The sequence below is a fragment of the Podarcis vaucheri genome (assembly GCF_965113315.1).
Source record: "Podarcis vaucheri genome assembly, chromosome: 4".
NCBI lineage: Eukaryota > Metazoa > Chordata > Lepidosauria > Squamata > Lacertidae > Podarcis > Podarcis vaucheri.
The window spans coordinates 63983003-64002931 of NC_138762.1; the positions used below are offsets into that span (position 1 = coordinate 63983003).

The following is a 19929-nucleotide window of genomic DNA, read 5'->3' on the forward strand; positions in this document are numbered from 1 at the left end:
CGCAGGAGCAAATAACGTTTATTGCTATTTATTACACTTGTCAGTTGCTTATTACTCAAATGTTACAATTAAAGGTCAGATGGTCTAGAAACGTTTTTTTTAAAAAATGAAAAAAAAAATTCCAAATTTATGAAACGTTGTCACCCAGATTACTCCAGTAAATAAATATTGGACTAAGGAAAATAGGAGTCACAATTCTAATTATTTACAATTGTGTATCAAAGAACAAGAGCATTCCTAGGCATCTAGCAGCATGCAAAAAAGTAAAACTCTTGTCTTCAAATAAACAAGAAGTCTTGCACAACAATCTTATATATGTCTACTCAAAGGCAAGTCCCACTGAGTTCAATGGGACATACGCTCAGGATAACAGCATTAGTGAATAATAGCACTGAAAACTCTTGCTATTATTTTTTTAAAAAAACTTCTCCAACTAGCAGTATCCAAGGAAGATATTGTAACGTAGTGATTTCTATTTCCGAAAGCAATAAAAGGATGCAAGACTAGAAATCTACATGTATCCATTTAAACTCATACATCTCTTCCAGACATTTGATTTTATAAATGTCACAGAATATTACCAGTTTTCTAAAACCAAATGCATGCCACAGTTTGTGTCCTTAAAACTGACATATTCTAGGCAAGGGTAAGATTAAGCAACTCTTCACTAAAATAAGCTACTCCAAGTTATTGATACTCACCAACTTCACTTGAAGACTTTGCAATGCCGAGGTTGTCTCTCAGCCAACGTACAACAGCACCAGCTATGGCAACAGAGCCCTACAGGAAAAGGGCAAGTTAATGTGTTTTGTTACTTCACTCTTAGAGCAAATAATGATAGACAACACACAAAACCAAGGCATGCCTTTTTCACAGTTCTGGAATTCTTAAAGGTGCAGGGCTCATAATTGAAGGAGTCCTAGACTTAAAAGAAGATGCTGAAGATGTAGTCCCAGAAACATACATCATTAGGGCAGGCGATACATACCGTATTTTTCACCCTATAGGACGCACTTTTTCCTCTCCAAAAATGAAGGGGAAATGTGTGTGTGTCCTATGGGGCGAATGCAGGCTTTCGCTGAACCCTGGAGAGCGAGAGGGGTCGGTGCGCACTGACCCCTCTCGCTCTCCAGGCTTCAGGAAGCTATCCGCAAGCCTTGCGAGCCCGGCAGGAGTCCCCACGGGCTCGCAAGGCTTGCGGGCAGCAGCCTGCAATCCGAAGCATGAGGTGCCCTCCGGAGGGCGCCCCGTGCTTCGCGGAGGTGTCCGCAAGCCTTGCGCGCCCGGTGGGAGTTCCCGCGGGCTCGCAAGGCTTGCGGGCAGCAGCCTGCAGCCTGAAGCACGGGGCGCCCTCCGAGGGGCGCCCCGTGCTTCGCGCAGGTGTCCGCAAGCCTTGCACACCCAGCAGGAGTTGCTGCCAGACTCACAAGGCTTGCGGGCAGCAGCCTCTTCTGGGGGCTGGGGTCGGGGGAAGCTCGGGCTTCCCCTGCCCCAGCCCCGCGGCTGGGGGGGGGAATAAATTTTTTTTATTCATTTCCCCCCCAAAAAATGAGGTGCGTCCTATGGGCCTGTGCGCCCTATAGGGCGAAAAATACGGTAATTAGGACAGGCAGGCAACAAGAGTAGTCACAGATCTGCTTCATAGCCTGTAAATGATTTAGTATCACCTCACCTTTAGTGCAAAACTTTTCAGTGCAGTAAATTCACATAGTCAGCTGCCAGTCATCAAGCACAAAGCAACTCAGTTTAAATCAAGTAACAGATATGCATATATGAACCAGCCTCTACCAAGTCAACTTTTTGTGGAGTCACAGAACATTGCCCTTTGACATCAAAGACCTCCCTACCCCTATGAATAACTATATAAGCTTTAGAAGACATCTGAAGGCAGCCCCATATAGGGAAGCTTTTCAATGTGTAATGTTTTATTGTATCTTTATATTTGTTAGAAGCCGCCTAGAGTAGCTGGGACAACCCAGTCAGATGGGCAGTGTACTACTACTACTACTACTACTAATAATAATAATAATAATATTGCCAAAAATAAAACAAACCAACAAAAACCACCTAGCTTGCATCAATTGCCCAAGCACTTTGTAGCAGGTTTGCAGGCAGCGATAGTACATATACGGTAGCCCACCTCTTGGTATTACAAACCTAAGAAACAACTTGGCACCTTCAAAAGCCCATAGTATATGAAAAATAATTATACTTACTTCTAATGCATAATACACAGGTTTGTCTCTGCCCATTTTGTACGCCACTGTAGTCAGAAGGCCATGTTCAGAAATTGCAGGCTGGAAACAAAAAGAAAAAATATGTAATTACTTGATCTAGAAAATATTAATTATTTCTATCATATTAGTTTACCCTTGGCTGTTATCTTAAACACTGCCCAACTGCCCTAGCATTCTAGCACAAGACATTTCCTCTTTGGGACCTTCATGTTAAACAAGGTATGCTTGTGAATATTTTAAACTCAAGTGAGAATGTAAATTATACAGAACATAGGCACAGAAAAAAACACCTTTACAGTCATACCTCGGGATAAATATGCTTCAGGATAAGTATTTTCAGGTTGCGATCCACAGCGACCCAGAAGTAACAGAGAGTGTTACTTCCGGGTTTCGCTGCTCGTGCATGCGCAGTCAAAATGACATCACACGCATTTGCAGAAGTTGCAAAACGTGACAAGCGCAGACGCAGTGTCGCGTCTTACATTCTGTTCAGGATGTGAACGGGGCTCCGGAACGGATCCCGTTCGCATCCCGAGGTACCACTGTATTTTATTTGTAGGACACAACAAAAAGATTTTTTAAGGGAGTTTTACACAACAAGAGCTATTTCTTTGGGGAAAGTAGTAATTTGCCAAGGTTTCAAGTCGTTTAATTCCCAGCACTAACCTTTTGACCTGTATTGCAGAGTAAGAAGCAGCCTGTTCCATACCTGAAGTGCAGACACCAAAAGTTATTATTTGCTACAAAATGAAGCATAAGAAATCAGATGTATGCCATGCCATAAAATGACTAGGAATATCAAAACAGTAGTAACATAACTGGAATGTTGGTATAGTAGGACAACTCCTCTGCGTAGAAATCACTATAATCGGGTAACTAGTCTAGCAAAGACTGGCTGAATTGTGGCAAACCAGCTGACACTGGATTGGGGAAGCATTGGAGTCTTCCTTTTATCTCCACTTCCAACCACCACCACTGCCCTTACTTCATTCAGGATTGGTGTATATATGTACCTATGTATATATGTCAAATTGGGAGGCCAAGCTTCCCTAATTCACACTGGAACATACTCAATAATCCTCTTGTATGGAGCATTATGGGGCAAGCTTTAGTCTGCATATTTAGTTTGCTGTGTGTGCTAGCCAGGGAGAAATGTGGCCAGCCTGTTGGGTAGACTGACACATGTGTACTTCTGATTTTAAAGTCCATTCAAAAAGCTACAGGAAATAAGGTTGGGGTTTGGGTATGGGTGGGGATATGGAGTGCTTTTCCAACCAAGGCACTGCAGAACCTCCTATTCCTGACTACGTTTAGCCCAGGACACTTATTTTATTAGAAACCCAGTTCTTCTTCATCTGCTGGACCTGGAATGATCTGAAGTACAGCTGACAGAAATAGACTGAAGGGGAAGGTGAACAGGCCATGTATCTTACACAAGTGTGCAAGGTATTTCAAATGTATTTTAAATTATGTAGCAAGTTAATAAAAAAAACCATCAATCTGATTCATTATTATCAAGATTTGGAAACATGTAGCACTCCAGATGTTGTTAGACTATAACTCCCATCAATCCTGACCAGTCTGTGGGCTGATAGGAGCTGGGATCCAACATTTGGAAAGCCACAATGGAGGAGTTCTTGCAAGAGGTGAGATTCAAAGTAGGATCTTCCTGACTCATAGTTTCATCACATACCCATTGTGTTACAGTGGCTATCCCACAGTGCGCATTCTTAAAAACGGCTGATCCTCTAACACCGCCCCCCTTTGTATCAGTTCTATGGGTGCAATGATGCAGGTGTCAGTTCTCAGGTTAAACTTACGTATTTTTTGCTTGACCATCCTTGAAGCACATTTGTCCCACTAAAGCAGCAGACTGGTCACCTAAGCACTGGAAGTACATATAATTCATTAACTTCAGTGAAAGTATACCTGCATATTTAATTTTTAAAGTAGATCTATTTTGTTTACAATTTGGCTCAGCTAAAGTCCCGTTGTCTCGCTAATACTTTTTACAGAAAGAAACACACCAATGGCACTACAGATTGGATAACTTTTATACTGTAAAGCACTCTATAATCCTTGGATGACGAGTCGTATATAAATTTAATATATAAATAAATGACAAACTTTTGTTCTGGATAGTTGAATTTTTTTCCTGAAGGTTATCTTACCACAGGACCTCCTTCATTTTCAAATGAGCATGCTCAAAGCTCACATAACCAGTTTCAATAAACCTTAGGGGAAACTAGCTTTCTGTCAACTGGGGGGGGGGGAATATATTGGCCTCTTGCAGATCCAGAATGGTGGATAAGCCTAGTTTTTCTGCACATCTAGAATAATTTGAAAGCACCAATACCAATAAATACAAACAAACAAAAATGCAGAGGAGGAAATGGACAGAATGCCTATTTCCAAAAGAATGAAATCAGATGTTTGCCTTTAAAATTTGGTTTACATTAAGGCCACAATGCTACACACGCTTACCTGGGAGCAAGACCTATCAAACTCAGTGTGGCTTACTTCTAAGTTAACATGTATAGGAGTGTGCTGTAAATGCTGCTTTCAATAGCAACCTAGTTTAAAAATGAAACCTGAATGTTATTATAAAAACACCCTGCCCTTATTTTTTAACTGTATCCATCACTATAAAAATCCAGCCTCTCTCCTAAAAGGAAAAGAAGACTTGAGGACAAGCTTTTGATACAATACATTTATTGTGTAAATAATAAATATTTATGATCCTCAAAGAAAACTTTGTTTTCATGGAAAAATACTGTTTTGCCAAGTAATCACTATCCTTACTTGTGGAAAATTCTGGGCAATTAGCCTTTTACATAAAAGCTAAAAGCTACAATTCCCTTCTGTGATTTTGTCAGATGCCTTTTGAATTAGTAGAGGGCCAAGCAAATCCATTTATTTCACAATTGCACCCCTTGTGTCTTGGCAGACATAACTGTGTAGTGCTAGAAATACAGGAACTTTATGACCAGACCTCTGTGCTCTTAGGTAGTCTAAATACTTGTTTTTGCTTGTTTTAACTGTTCTTGCAACCAATTAAAATTTGTTGCTCTGGAAACTTGTGAATTATAGTATAGGAAACTTAAATCAGTCTTTTTTCTTGGTAATTTGGGCAGTCTACACCAGGCAGCATAGCTCCTATGCAGATACGTTTCAGGCAGGATGGGAGGCAAGTACTTGCTCCCCTTCCTTCCTTCCTTCCTTCCTTCCTTCATCACAGAGGCTGGAGAGAGGTGAAAGGTTCAGTTTCTACATTGTATTCTGCTATCCTTTGTGTCCCATGATATTGGAACACCATTTAAAACCCCTAAAATGAAAGTTATTGGCACTTAGGTCTGGCTGGAAGCATCTATTTAATTCCTCAGTAACTGGTTGTAGTTACACCATCTGCTCCAGGCTTGAGGCTGGGCACAGTAGATGCTAGTTATGTTTTCAATTGTCTACTTACTGCATACTCCTATATGAGTCTACTGAGAAACAAGTCCCACTGAGCTCAATGGGCTCCAAGGTAAGTGTATATGGGATCGCAGCTTAAACTTATTTTTACTAGCATATACAACTGATACTTTAGACATGTAGTTTCTACTGACTGCGCCCCCTCCATTTTTAAAAAGTACAACAAGGTCTATCAAACATTCCACTGTATTCAGAAATTGTACCAATAAATTACAACATGGTTAGGGAACTCACCCCAGAAATTGGTACGCCAGTCAAAGCTCCAGAACTCTATAGCAAAACAAATACATTTTTAAAAGTTTATTCAACATCACTAATTTTCATCTAGTAGGTTTTCCATTATTTAAAGAACAACCGAAGCAATGTACAGCTAGAAAACATCAAAGCCGTAGTCAAGCAAGTCTATCAATGCTGCTAAAAACAAAGATCCTGAAGTATACTGAATGCTGTTGAGCTGTATGCATATATTCACACACACAGTCTTTCAAAAGTAAAATTAATCACCTACAGGCCATGAAAAACAGAAAGGCCACATAACATCTCTGTCAATTAATGGGGGTGGGGGTGGGGCAGAATAGAAAAAGAAAATCCTTTGCCATTTAATCTGTCTAGCAGAGTCCCTCTTGTACTAGAGCACCACAGAAACCCGCCTTTATTATATAGCTGGAATAATAATTTACTACTCAGTTATATATAATTTCCCACACAAGGCAAAGGGACATTTGTATTCAGTTTCTTCAAACTCCATAGCTTCTGAGAGGAAAAAAAAAACAGGTACCAAAGATAAAGGTTATGGAGAGTCTTTAAAAGCTACAAATCCTGAATATTATAAGAATTACAACATATTGTTCTTCCACAACGGAAACAGAAATAAGTATAACAGGGTACAAGTTAGCAACGGATCCACTGGGTATATGCAAACAGTACAATATTCCCAGATGACGGAAAACTACAATTAATGGCAGAATAGTGGATTTTAGTTACAAATGGAATATCAGACCATCTATATGTATATTTAGATAAAAAACCACAAAAATTCTAACATTGTTCATTATATGATTGAACTTTGCCTGAAACCAGGATGCGATAACTGGTTCCTGTTTTAGCAGGAAAATGTGTTATATGACAGCCACAGCAAGACTTTGCTTCTATATGCCCACTGATATCACTGTGAAATAGGCCACATACACAGCAAGCACATCTAAACTGGAAATGACTTGGGGAGAGAAGAAATAATCTAAGGGGCAGATAGTGAACAACCATAGTGTTACCATTAGGCACACTGAGGTGAATGCCTCAGATCCAGAGGTGGCAAATCCCACTTTAGTGCCTGCCTACTACTTACTCCACCCACTGCCCCCACTGCCAAAGAAGTGAGGAGAAGCTGTGGCGCCGTTTCCGTTGAGCTCTCGCTACTGCCTCTCCTCATTTCTCTGGTGATGGGGGGTGGGGTGGGAGGCACCTATGGTGGCACTGGCGCCTGCCACGAGAGAAGTGAGGAGAGGCAACTCCTCTTTTCGCCTCAGGTGGCAAAATGGGATAGGCCGCCCCGAAACAGTGTACAATAACAACCAATTTATCAGGACTGCAAGGTACATGGGAGGCCTGTTCTTGATTCCCACATCCCTGCCCAGCCCTCTATTTTCTGCTCAGTCAAGGAACGCAAGTGTGGCAGTCTCTTTTCCACACCTCAGTTCATCGAAGAGCTAATGTTTGCTCTACCATTTATACACATATTAAAGCACAGCACAGAGTAGGACTTGGTTTTTGATAACACGTGGGGCTACAATAAGATGGTAAACAACATGCTTCAAAATGGGAGGTCAGTGCTTAACATACAGGTGTGGCTGTGGCAGAGTATTAGCGGAAGAACACACAGGAGATCTCATTTTGTAAGATACCATCGAACAGTTTGTGATGTTTTCTTGAAAAAGAAAGAATACACGTTTGTGTGCTTGCAAACAGCCAGGCATGCCAACACCTAGTACCCACCAAGCCACCCACGTCAAAAACAGCTCTTTTTTGCAGGGTGCATTGTGTGTGTGTGCGTATGTGTGCATGTGTGTGTACGTACACTGAGCAGTAGCACTTCAGTGAAGCCATGCAGAGAGTACAGTCAGTGCATTTCCATTTGGGGATACCTTATTAAATAGCATTTTGAAGGTGAGATGAGATATATACCATAAACTAGTATTCCTCCTCTTCAGTGTTTTTGCCCTCAATTCATACAATCTTTCACAAGGAAAGTTGGGAGTGAGAAATAGTAGTTTCCCATTTTAACTTTTTTAAAGCAGGTGGGGAGTGTAAACACCTCAACAGAACCACTAATAAAAGCTTCAGATTCAGTCGGTCTGATTTGAGGATGCCACCTGACACAATCCCTTTCAAAAAGCTACAGGATTCCCCCTAAAGAAATGCACTGCATCTAAGCAGAATGGATGGAGATGTGAGTAGGGGACATCCTAACAAAATCCTACTCACCAAGGTAAGGGAGATTTTCTATAGTCAGCGAGAAAAGTAGTGGGAAGGGAGGAGGGGAAGAGAGACAAACAAGTTCACAGTTTCAAAGCTTGGTAGTCTAGTAGTCAATTCTCCTCCTATAAATTGCTGTTTGGGGTAAAATGAATATTAGACCTACACACTTTGAAGCAAACATTCAAAAGGTTTAGAACTCAAAGTAATGGACTTCACTCTTCTATTCTCAAATGACTCAAAGTATATAGCCCTAGTTACTTACTTAACAGTAATATTAGATTACTGATATCAGAGGCCAAACCTTTCAAAATTTGAGATCCTGCATTGTTCATAGTTGACAAGTAAGTGAAGGGAGCAGGCAGCTTTTACTGTCCTTGTGATAAGCTGTACTGGCAACCATTTCTTCTCTTCTTCAATTATTAAAAAGGTACAAGACTCATAATATTGAAAGTTTAGCCACCCTAATTTGGATTAAAGTATTTTTGTACAGAAACACTTTCAGTTCAGTTGGAGACTATTTGCCAAGCACTTTGTTTTTAAAAGTCTGCAACCTTCCCCTAAACATCCCACAATGAAATACAGGAATTCACAATGGCTTATGTTGTATTCATGACACTAACGTTATAGCTCTATTTTTTATTCTTGTAAACAATCCAAATGCTTTAAATTAATTTTAAAAGGCCACTACCGATACCAGTACTCTATTCACCAGTAATACTCTTTCTCATACAGAGCAGAGAGACTATTACGTACTTGAGGGAAATGAAAGTACAATTTGTTTCATTTTAAGCAACAGATCAGCTGTATCAAGTAATTTTTGTGAGTATTTCTATTGCTTTCACAAACATTTTCCAATTAAAGGTAATGTACAAACTAGAGTCTACAGCAATGGCTTTTTTTTTTTAATAGAGCTGCAGAGGTCACAAAAGGAGATTTGGGCCACACTATTGAAAAACGCCCCGTCCACGAAGCTGGAATACTTTTCTTGTGAAGAGCATTCATAAACTAATTTAAATTGGATAATTGCATATTATCATATAGTATTCGCTGATAAGATTTTATCTAATCTGGGAATGAGGGTCAAAGTTTCTTCTAGATAGTGACTCAACTGAGCTGCAGTACTTGTTTAAAAAGAGGGCTCCTGCCAAACTGTTCTACTAGCCAAGTCTGGGAATACAGAATATTGTGTCTTGTCATTTTATACCCATTTTAACAATCACTTCTTTAATAAAGTTTAGACCATTTCCAGTTCATAATTGTACAGAACTTTCAAACCAACGTTATGGTAGCTGATCTTCATATGGAAAACATATCCAGAGGGTTCTATAGTGGACCAGACATGCTGAATCACCTCTGAGCTATTTCCCACAGCCCAGACATGTATGGTGCTTCAGCCCCCATCAGTCTGCACCCCACATCAAGGCCCAACACCAGCATACAGAGCAGGAGTTCAGCCTGTGCACTGATTGCCAGCGGCTTCCTAGGGTGAGAAGGGGTGTGTCTTTGCGGGGAAAGGGTTCTTACATCTCCTCAAGACTCTTCCAATGCTCACAATGAGTCACTAACTAGGAACATAGTAAAGATATTTCAGGCAGCAGCTTTCTACACTAACATTTAAGTTTGTAAAATATCAACTCCTTCGGTGCAACTGTAACATTAGAGAACTTGACCTTAGATCCTAGTGGAAGTGTCTATAACAGCCTTCTACAACCTGCTGTCCTTCAGCTGATTTAAATGTACACTCAGCCCTCAGGAACCTGACACACATCTCATTTATAGCCGCCCATGTGCACAAATTCTGCAGGACTCTGCCCCAACTTACAGCCCAGCCCTAACCATGTCTTCTCAGAAGTAACTCTTACTGAATTTAGTGGGGCTTATTTCTAGTTAACGTAGGTTAGGATTGCAGCCTTAGTTAAGGAAGAGCACCGATACATATTTCTATGCCAGTTCAAAAATTCCATATGTAGTTTTCCGTAAGAAACAATAATTTCATAAGATATAAAATATTGGGCGATATAAACAAAATTGTACAGTAACTTATATCTTCTAAATATAACTTTTCGCAAGAAGGATAGTTAACAGTCCAATTTAAAATCTATTCCTTCTCCTATTTTACAAAAATAACTTTTTCACAGAACTGAGTTATCCAGCTTATTCGATCAAGATTAAGCAGGCACAATTTACACATATTTTGTTAACTAAAAGAATTTAAGGAAAAGTTGTATATATACCATCAATCCATAGATCTCTGAGGAACTCCGCACTTTGGGAAGTATTTCCATAGGAATTCCAAAAAATCTGAGAAGGAAACACAACATTTTCCAAAAGTTAATACAAAATTATTCATGGTTGTTAATTAAAAAGTTGAACTGGGGGTGGATGGAGAATATATGGGGCCCATAATGTTTGCCTCAAAACAAGAAATGTCCACTTAAATGCTTCTTCTGATTGGTTAAAACTGGAATCTGGTTTACCACTTTTCCCAAACTAAAACTTTGTGTGGCCAACAGAGGTCCCACTTGAGCTTCTCCTTAGCTAATAAAGCTATTATTTGTTTAAAAATTGTTGCAAAGTTTTGCAAGCCCTCATGATGTGTAGATGTAAATACTTCATGCATAACTCTCTTTTTTATTTATTCTGGAGCTTGATTTGACCTGAGCTTATGTGTGCATCTCTCCCAGCTCCAATGATCAGCTTCCCCATCACTACAGGTGCCTCAAGAACGGTTAACAAGCAGCCAGCAGTGACAATCTTATGTATACTACTAATAAACGACAATACTACTTTCACTTCTCAAAGGTTAAAGCAGAATTATTTGCTAGCTGTGATGTAGAAAAATGCCATTTAATTGTGAATAATTTCACAATTAAATCCAAATGTTCTCTCAGTTATGGAATGAACTGCTCCCATCAGGTTATCACAGAAAATCCATGAATGCATCTTTGGTTGTACCTAACCAATTGAAATTCCACACTCTCAAATTAAATTTTATTAAAGTGTGTTAAACACAGTGCGAAATGAATTTTTAAAAGTGAGTCAGTGTGAAATGAATTTTTAAAAGTGAGTCTTGTATAATTTGAGGAAGAAGAGAACATCAATTTTACTCAGTGGAGAGGAACCTGTGGCCCTGAAAATGTTGTTGGACTCCCAACTTCCACCAGCCCCAACCAGCATAGTCAATGTCCAGGGATGATGGTAGATATAATCCAATAACATTTTGAGGCCTACCAGTTTAGAGTCTAGTGGTTAATTCAGATGAGATTTTATGCCCAATATTTTACAGCTATAGCATGATTTCTGCACCAAATTATGATGCATCTTGTGACCACCCACCATTTGCCAAGCTGGATTTGAACCTTTACCATAAGCAATAATGGCTGCAGAATCTATTGTGTACTAATCTTTCAAATACATACAGCTCCACGTGGATCCCCATTACAAAGCCAGAAGCAGATAAACTCGTTGCTATTAAGCAACAACTTGTTCTTCAGTTTCAGAACACAAACCATTTAGAAGTTTTTCACATGTGACCCTGGAAAAACAACTATTAGGACCAAGTGCCACTCAGCTAATAGAATTTATTTCCAAGTAAACCTGCTTAGAAACCTGTACATCACTATGGCTTTTTGAAGATGGTCAAAGCAAATCTAGGCACTGAAGCAGACGGACAGACATGTTACTTACTTGCAGAGTTCAGTATCCCATTCTAACGAATGAATGTTGAACAGCATTGTTCTACTGGCATTGGTTACATCAGTGCAATGAACACCTCCATTTTTTCCACCTGTCAAACTCTTAAATTAAAAAAAATAAAAATAAGCAAAGACAGATCAGTAAAACTAGAAGCTTGTCACTGCTTCCCTAGAAATGGAAGTTGGAAATCTGGTAGACCACTGTTCACTCTTACTATATTTAAAGAATTTGTTCAAGTATCCCCAATCTTTTCCTGCTCACAGGGCACATTCAGAAGTATAAGAAACAGCTATAATCACTGTAGAAAAAAACTGGTGATGCTTACCCTCCCCCCAAAAAAACCCTCATTAAACTAAAATAAAATAGAGAGTGGCAGGTGGGCACCAAGGCTGCTTCTGAGGATGTCATGACCATTTGGGGTCCCCAGTATTTGGCTTTAATAGGAACAGTTATCATAATGTAGTATACACATGCAAGAATAATACAGCAAACTTTTCCTCAAAGGCAAATCTTTCTTCAAAGGCAAGAACAAAAAGATCAAAGACACACTTTATCGAAAACATCACAAAAAGGGGGCCTATATGACATTTGGAGTGAACAAACACCCAGCGATTTCAGTTTTGCGTTTAGTTCTAACTGTTATACATCACAGTCCAGGCTAAATTTCATTTTTATTACACAATGATTGATCCCACCAGTCACTTCTACTAATATTGGACATATAAAAATTATTGACTATACTCTGGTTGAAGTTACTCTCCATCTGGGAGGGGGAAAAACATAGTTCACCAACTTTGTCTTTCCACCCAACTTTACTTACAAACTCTCTAGCCAGAGAAAATGTTTTGAAAGCCCTTCAATATTATTTTAAGGAAAACAATGTAGATAACACAGCTACCCCTTTTCTCTGGGACACAATGAAGGTGGTCATTAGAACTCCCATTTTTAATGGCTGCAATGCTTTTGAAAACTCCTGCTTCTAGGACATGTACTGGAATATTACTCTTATGCAAGATCTTAGAGGTTTATGCACATGTTCACTCTCCACGTGTTCAATGAATGCATGAGAGAGAAGCAGGATCACACCCTCTGTCCATTCCTCCCTCATTCCCTGGCATGGCTACAAAATCAGCATTCATGTGAAAGAGTATGATTCACATGATCAAGAAGCCTAACTGGCCAAAGTTCCCTTTTAAATGCAGGAGCCATAAATACTTTAGTATCCTTTCATCCTTACGTCAGACATGCATCTGCTAGATGTGTGTGGCTAGGCATGCACAATCCCATTGTATTCACTGAATGCATGGAAGGGTAGCAGCCATGATCCTTTGGATTATTTGTGTCTGACACACACTATTTATTTTTATTCAATTTATATACCGCCCTTCACCAAAAGTCTCAGGGCAGTTCACAAAATAAAACATTAACGCCATGATACTTCATGAGACAAGCGAGGGGAAGGTGAATACTTAAAACCTGTTGACCATAACTGATGTGTGCCCATTTTATTCAGGTGTATTATGTTCTGCTGCAAATAATGTTGGAGGCAGATTATATAGGCACATGTATGATTCTGATGAGGTGGCAGTGAAAACTGATTTCCTGTTTAGAAAACGTTGAATGTTCTTTGATTAAAATTGAGAAAGTATAAAGCAAAAGAAGTTGATTGCTATATAGCCTATTGAGACATACCCATATTAGCCATGTGTCAATGGTACCAAACAGAGCCCGCCTCTCCTGAACAGCTTGCCTGACCTCCTTCACATTGTCCAAAAGCCAGCAAAGTTTCACAGCACTGAAATACGTGCTAAGTGGGAGGCCTGTCTTATTCTGCAAAAAATGAAAGATTTTGAGAACATAAAGGAGAAACACCAGCAATAAAAATGACAAAAGGTTCATCTGTAGTAGAAGCACAATAAAAGGGTCATTAGCATCAGTCACTCTCTAGTATTGTAAACCCTACGTGTACCAAAATCCAACATGATCAAAGATCAAGAGAACAGGTAGTTTGAAGACTTGCCACGTAGCAAAACAGACAGAAACATATTCTAAAGGTCATGTTTTATACAGGTTATCTGTCTGTGTTTGGAAAGCAAATAATGATGGAGGCAATGAGAAAGAAAGAACTCCTGCATTATACAGTGGAAGCTTTCAAAGCAAATAGGTTAAGAGGCTGTTTTACTCGTATGTTCCTAAATAATTTTATTTTGGCAATGTCTAGGAAATATGCTAACGCTGAGGGGCAATTTCTGTGAAGCTTGGAATAGATGAATTGACAGTGAAGTCGTTAAATAACCTCTTGCATCATAATCTATTTCTATGAAAATTTAGGTAGTTTCAAATTCTTAGTAAATAAGGAATGCTTGCTATCCTACTTGTTCCCACCTTCACACATAGGAGGAATAATTTAACCCCTTGCAAGTGATAACACATATACTTCCTTCAACTTTTAAAAACATGCTTTCTGCTCTCCTTTCTCAGTATTCTCAAGGAAAATTATTCTTACTCTTATATACTGTATTAAATTTGTATACTGCCCTTCACCTGTAGATAGGGCAGTTCACAACATAAAAAACAAGACACTCCCCCCCCCCACACACAAACCATGTGCAAGCCAATAAACCTGCCTTGCACAAACACATTTAAAAGAGTATAGGATGTTAATCAGTCAAATGCCTGGTTGAAGAGGAATGTTTTCATCTGGCAACTAAAGGTGTGTAATGAAGGTGTCAGCCAAACCTCCTTGGGAAGAGCATTCCACAAACAGGGATCCACTGCAGAAAAGGCCCATTCTTGTGTTACCACCTTCTGAACCCATCACAAAGGAGGCATATGAAGAAGGGCTTCAGATGATGATCACAGGATTGGAGTAGGTTCATATGGAGAGAGACAGTCCTTGAGGTATTGTGGTCCTGAGCTGTTTAAGGCTTTGTAGGTCAAAACCAGCAATTCAAATGGGGCCCAGAAACTAACTGGCAGCCAGTACAGTCAGGCCAGGATTTGGTGTAATATGCTCAAACCATCTTGGCCAGGTGAGCAACCCGGCTGCTGAATTCTGCACCTGCTGATGTTTCTGAACCATCTTCAGAGCCAGATATAATGCATTGCAGTAATCTAACCAAGAGGTTACTAGAGCATTGACAACAGTAGTTAGGCTATCCCTGTGCTACGATAACCTACACTGTATTCACTACAAAACAAGTACAATGTGTTAAAATCTCACATCAACACATCACTTCCCTATATTGTTAAAAAGCAAGAGATTTTACCTTAAAAAAGGATTTATTGTGCCCTGGAATTTTTTTAAGCAGTCGCTCAACAGTAGACTGGGTTCTTAGGTCAAGCCACACTATAATACAAACACAAACATAAGTGATAGGGTTATGTTACTGAAAATTTCAGTAATTCAGGCTTCCACCACAGAGAAGTTATTCTCCAAATAACTTCTACACACCGAGCAGAGCTTGTGTGTTCTGGCATTTCTCCCATGGAAGCAGAAAAATGTTTTTAAATTTGGGGGGGGGGGTTGCTTCATTACGGACTGTGTTAACCTCTCCCTTTCATCAAGTAGTATGGATGAGTAAGTACTGCTACATAAACAGAGTTTTGACCCCCTTGTCATAGCTTTTAAGGTTTTTAAAAATCTGCCTTTCATGAAAGAATTCATGAAAGTGCAATTATAATATAATTAGAATCAACCCAGGCTTGTAAATACGTGAGCAAAAGTCCTCACATATTAAGTATTAAATGTTCTGGCACACGCAGACCACTTGAACAATAAATAATAACAGTAACCCTTCCTGGGGATAATTCTTGCTTGTTGCAGGCAACATGGTACTGTGAAGTGGTTAACAAGCTGACATCAGCTTAAATCGAGTAAGACATTTAAAATGTGTTTCCCTCTTATTATAGAGCTAATACAACTAAAAGCATGTGATATGCACCACAATGATACAATATTCTACAAGAACCAAATACAGTTTAACAGGCTATTTGTTAGAAATATTTAGATCAATCAGATGAATGAATAACAGTTAACAAAAGGCTAATGCCATTCAGACCCAAAGCTGATGCCTCCCCCCCCCCCATGTATACTGAGATGAAAAAGACATAGGGTTGTGTTCAGTGCTGCTGTTCAGCTGGAACAACAGACTTCCAGTTGTGAAACAAAACCTCCAACCTCTCCCCTGAAGCCCCAATGTGGACTCTAAAAACCTGCTACAGAGGATTGGGGAACCCTCTGGAGCAAATTTCATGGGTGTACAGAGAGAGAAGAGGAAGGGGAAGTCCTGTTGTGCAAGTAGATTACTGCTTGCGCCGTGTTGGATACAACTCACTCATAGGCTTGTATTCCAAGATAAATTAGCTCCGGGAAGTTCACTATACTCCATTATAAATAAATAAAATGATTAGCACATAGTCAAGTGGAAAGCTACATCCCTATTAAAAAAATACTTACCTAGAGCATTATAGAGAGGCTCTCCAGTTCGTTTGTCCCAAACCACAGTTGTCTCTCTCTGATTGCAGACCCCAACAGCTTAAAAACAGAATGAAATTTTAACATTTGCTGGATTTGACATGGCATACTTCATCCTTTAGAAATATTTCAATACTTTCCATAATTTCTATTGTATAAACACTTTCCCTGTTAATTCCACACACACCCCTTAATACAATTTACTCACAGAATAAAGATACTGGTTAGGATCCAGAGAAACTATGTTTTCACAGAGTGTTCCTGTGCACACATTTGGCAGAGGGGCAAGATAATTTACCAGAACTTGCTTTCAGCAGCAGCCCTTTGCACCAAATAAAATGCTACACTGGGCAATCCCTTAATCTGGGGTGGGGGAGAAATAAAGAAGGCAGGCTGCCTTCTGGAAGGGATGGCTGAAATCCCTGTGCAAGAGACCACACACTTCCCTTGGGTTTCCAGAACAGCATTTCACAAACCGCAACCTATTTATTGCCTCATTTCCAACTTATCCCATCTTATGAAAGGAAACTCTGACAAAATAACAACACACCAATAAGCTACACTCCAGAAACATCTTGCATTGGCTTTAATAGTTTAACATATCAGTTTTATTCCTAAAGAAAAGTTCAGAAATGTGCCCTTTCTGACCACTGCTTCAAAAAATGATTATTTTTATGAAAATGTGGGTAATACCTTTTATACTGGCAATGTCCACATTCAGTTGTTTCAGTTTCTCACATGTTTTTTCAACACATTCATAGACAGATTGTAGTATTTCCTTTGGATCTTGTTCTACCCACCTTGAACGGATAAGATAAGCATAGAGAAGAGAAGCACAGAGAAAACCAAGGTTAGTATCAGAAATCTATATTTTGCATCTGGCATTATGTACACAAATATCATGAAATCTCATCTGTTTCCTCCAACACAGGGTTTCCCAAACGAGTCTCCAGCTGTTGTTGGATTACAACTCCCATCATCTCTAACCAGCAGGACCTGTGGTCAGAGATGGTGGGAACTGTAGTCCAAAAACAGCTGGAGACCCAAGTTTGGGAAACTCTGCTACCAATGCATTAGAAATGAATGACAATTTACTAACATCATTTTCTTTCTTTTTTAAAAAAATATTTATTGAGATTTTCAAAAAATTACAAAAAAAGAAAGATACAAAATAAAAATAGTTAAAAACAATTCAGTCTTTCCATCACATATTTTCATTTGCCTATTTCCAGGACCTCCTCACGCCTCCCTTTTCTGTATTCCAATTCAAATTTTTAATTCAGCAAATCATCATACTAACATCATTTTCAATTAGTACCAACCAGTTTGTCACGAAGCAGAATCTAGTGGATTTTTAACATTACTGTAATTCCTCTTACCATAAAATTGTTAAGAAGCAGAAAAGAAGAGAGAGCTGATGAGCTCGTACGTCAAAGGCAAACGAGATTGGCTGCTACTTTTCCAACTTAAAAAAATGTTGTGCAAGGCTAACAAACACCCAGTGCCACTTCTGTTCACCTGATCTCTGGTTGGTTATGGTGCTACTACTTACTGGGAGGTGTTGGGAGGGGGGAGTGAGATAGTAGAGTGGTTGGTGTAGCACAAATGCACCAGCGACACCTGCCCCGTCCTGTTCTGAAGCAACACAACCCCAGCCCAACACCCACTACTGAGGCTAACTATTGATTAAAAACAAATACAGTAACAAAGACAAACAGAAAAGTATATTACATTATTGCAATGACTTCCATCTTCCAAACTTTGCCTCATATGCCTACAAACCATTTCACTGGCTTAAGTAGGAACATGTAGGCTTGGATCCATAGACATGTGAATGAAACACCACCCAAGAAACAGGTCTTTCCCATCTCCTACTCCTCACTACAGCCCCCTGTGGTCTCCAGTGAAAGGCATGGAGTGGATAGCTGCAGTCAGAGAGAGCGATGGGCATAAATTCACAGGGGCAAAGCAAAGTGAAGAGTGGAAGTGACTTTCTGCTTGTGTAGTTTAAAATTTAACAATATCACACTATGGCTGCTGTCTTAACCCCAATTACCTGGGAGAAAGCTCTATTGAATTCAATGGGACTTACTTCCAAGTAGATATGGTTAGGATTGCAGCCTGAATGACAAGCGGTCAAGTATGCAAAGAAAAAATAATACTCTACCCTTCTTTGGGGAATTTCTGTTGGATTTCTACTTGGTGGTAACTCAACAGCTCAGCTGTTTTTGCATTAAAGACCTGTAATGCATAAAAGAACACCAAACCAGTTTGTAAAAACATAATTAGAGGGAGAGGCAGACAAAGAAGCTTGGCACCCGCCTCTCGAACAGTTACTTGGAAACATGTTTCAGGGATGACAGTAGCATTTAGAAGTTAACTCCCTTAACAAAGACTATATTATACATAACAGAAAATTGTCAAAGAGCAAAATGATGCAAGAAATACTTGCTTAACTCTAGAAGAGGCCACTAAACCACATGTTACAGGAACCTGAAGGTGTTTTTTTTTAATTTTTTAAATAAGTTGGAAGCAGAGACTTCTGGACCATGAGTTATATTATGGCTTTTGCAACCATATGGCTCAATTTTGCAATGATAGGAAAGGTTAATCATCCATGGAGACAAAGGGAGCAGCAGTTTCTGAAGCCTCCCTTTGAAAGGATTACTGTCAAAAAGATAGGTAGATTAAGGAAACCGCCCTGAAAGTCTGAGTCACCATTAAAAAGCAGGGTGAAGAGTCAAATTGCTTTTTAAAAAAAACACACTAAGGTACATACATATACAGGAATATAATATAATTATCTATTTACTATAGTGGTGCTGAACTTTATCACAATATAATAATCTCCATTTGTTTTAAGATTTTAGAGATCCGTTCAAATAATTTCTATATTTATACTGTTAAGTGACATTGAAGATAAAAATGTTGAAATCAACGGTTGGACATAATTGATTATGCTTTCCCAAAGTACATATTTATTCATCTAAATAAACTACTAACCTATATAAATCACAAACTCACTCAAGTGTCCAAATAATTATGCTTTCTATGCAGTTTCTAACGTGTTATGAAAATCCAAAAGACATCAAATCACTTCAAAACATCAAGAAGGTTGCATGTTCATGCCAATTCTGAAATTATGTTCCTTATCTTCTGCTTTTACATAAGAGGAGGAGGAGTTTGGATTTGATATCCTGCTTTATCGCTACCCGAAGGAGTCTCAAAGCGGCTAACATTCTCCTTTCCCTTCCTCCCCCACAACAAACACTCTGTGAGGTGAGTGGGGCTGAGAGACTTCAGAGAAGTGTGACTAGCCCAAGGTCACCCAGCAGCTGCATGTGGAGGAGCGGAGATGTGAACCCAGTTCACCAGATTACGAGCCTACCTTCTAACATCTGTGATGTTAATTTTATCCTGAAAACAGCCTCTCTTTGAGATCTCTGCCTTCAACAGCAACTTTTGCTGAATTGTTAACTGAAACACAGTTTACTGTAGGGACGCGGGTGGCGCTGTGGGCTAAAGCCTCAGCGCCTAGGGCTTGCCGATTGAAAGGTCGGCGGTTCGAAT

The 19929-nt window shown here is 39.5% G+C and overlaps 1 protein-coding gene across 1 annotated transcript in view; it reads right to left on the reverse strand.

The window, feature by feature from the left end:
• Positions 1–19929, reverse strand: part of GK (glycerol kinase) — a 38886-nt gene that overhangs the window by 13283 nt on the left and 5674 nt on the right. The window contains exons 2-14 of the mRNA XM_082221202.1: positions 18527–18600; positions 17053–17159; positions 16342–16419; positions 15152–15231; positions 13575–13712; positions 11874–11983; positions 10421–10487; positions 8193–8210; positions 5946–5981; positions 4058–4125; positions 2904–2946; positions 2217–2297; positions 706–780 (exon numbers count right to left, since the gene is read on the reverse strand). Of these exons, the coding sequence (XP_082077328.1) occupies positions 706–780; positions 2217–2297; positions 2904–2946; positions 4058–4125; positions 5946–5981; positions 8193–8210; positions 10421–10487; positions 11874–11983; positions 13575–13712; positions 15152–15231; positions 16342–16419; positions 17053–17159; positions 18527–18600 (975 nt within the window). The remainder of the gene's footprint in view (positions 1–705; positions 781–2216; positions 2298–2903; positions 2947–4057; positions 4126–5945; positions 5982–8192; positions 8211–10420; positions 10488–11873; positions 11984–13574; positions 13713–15151; positions 15232–16341; positions 16420–17052; positions 17160–18526; positions 18601–19929) is intronic.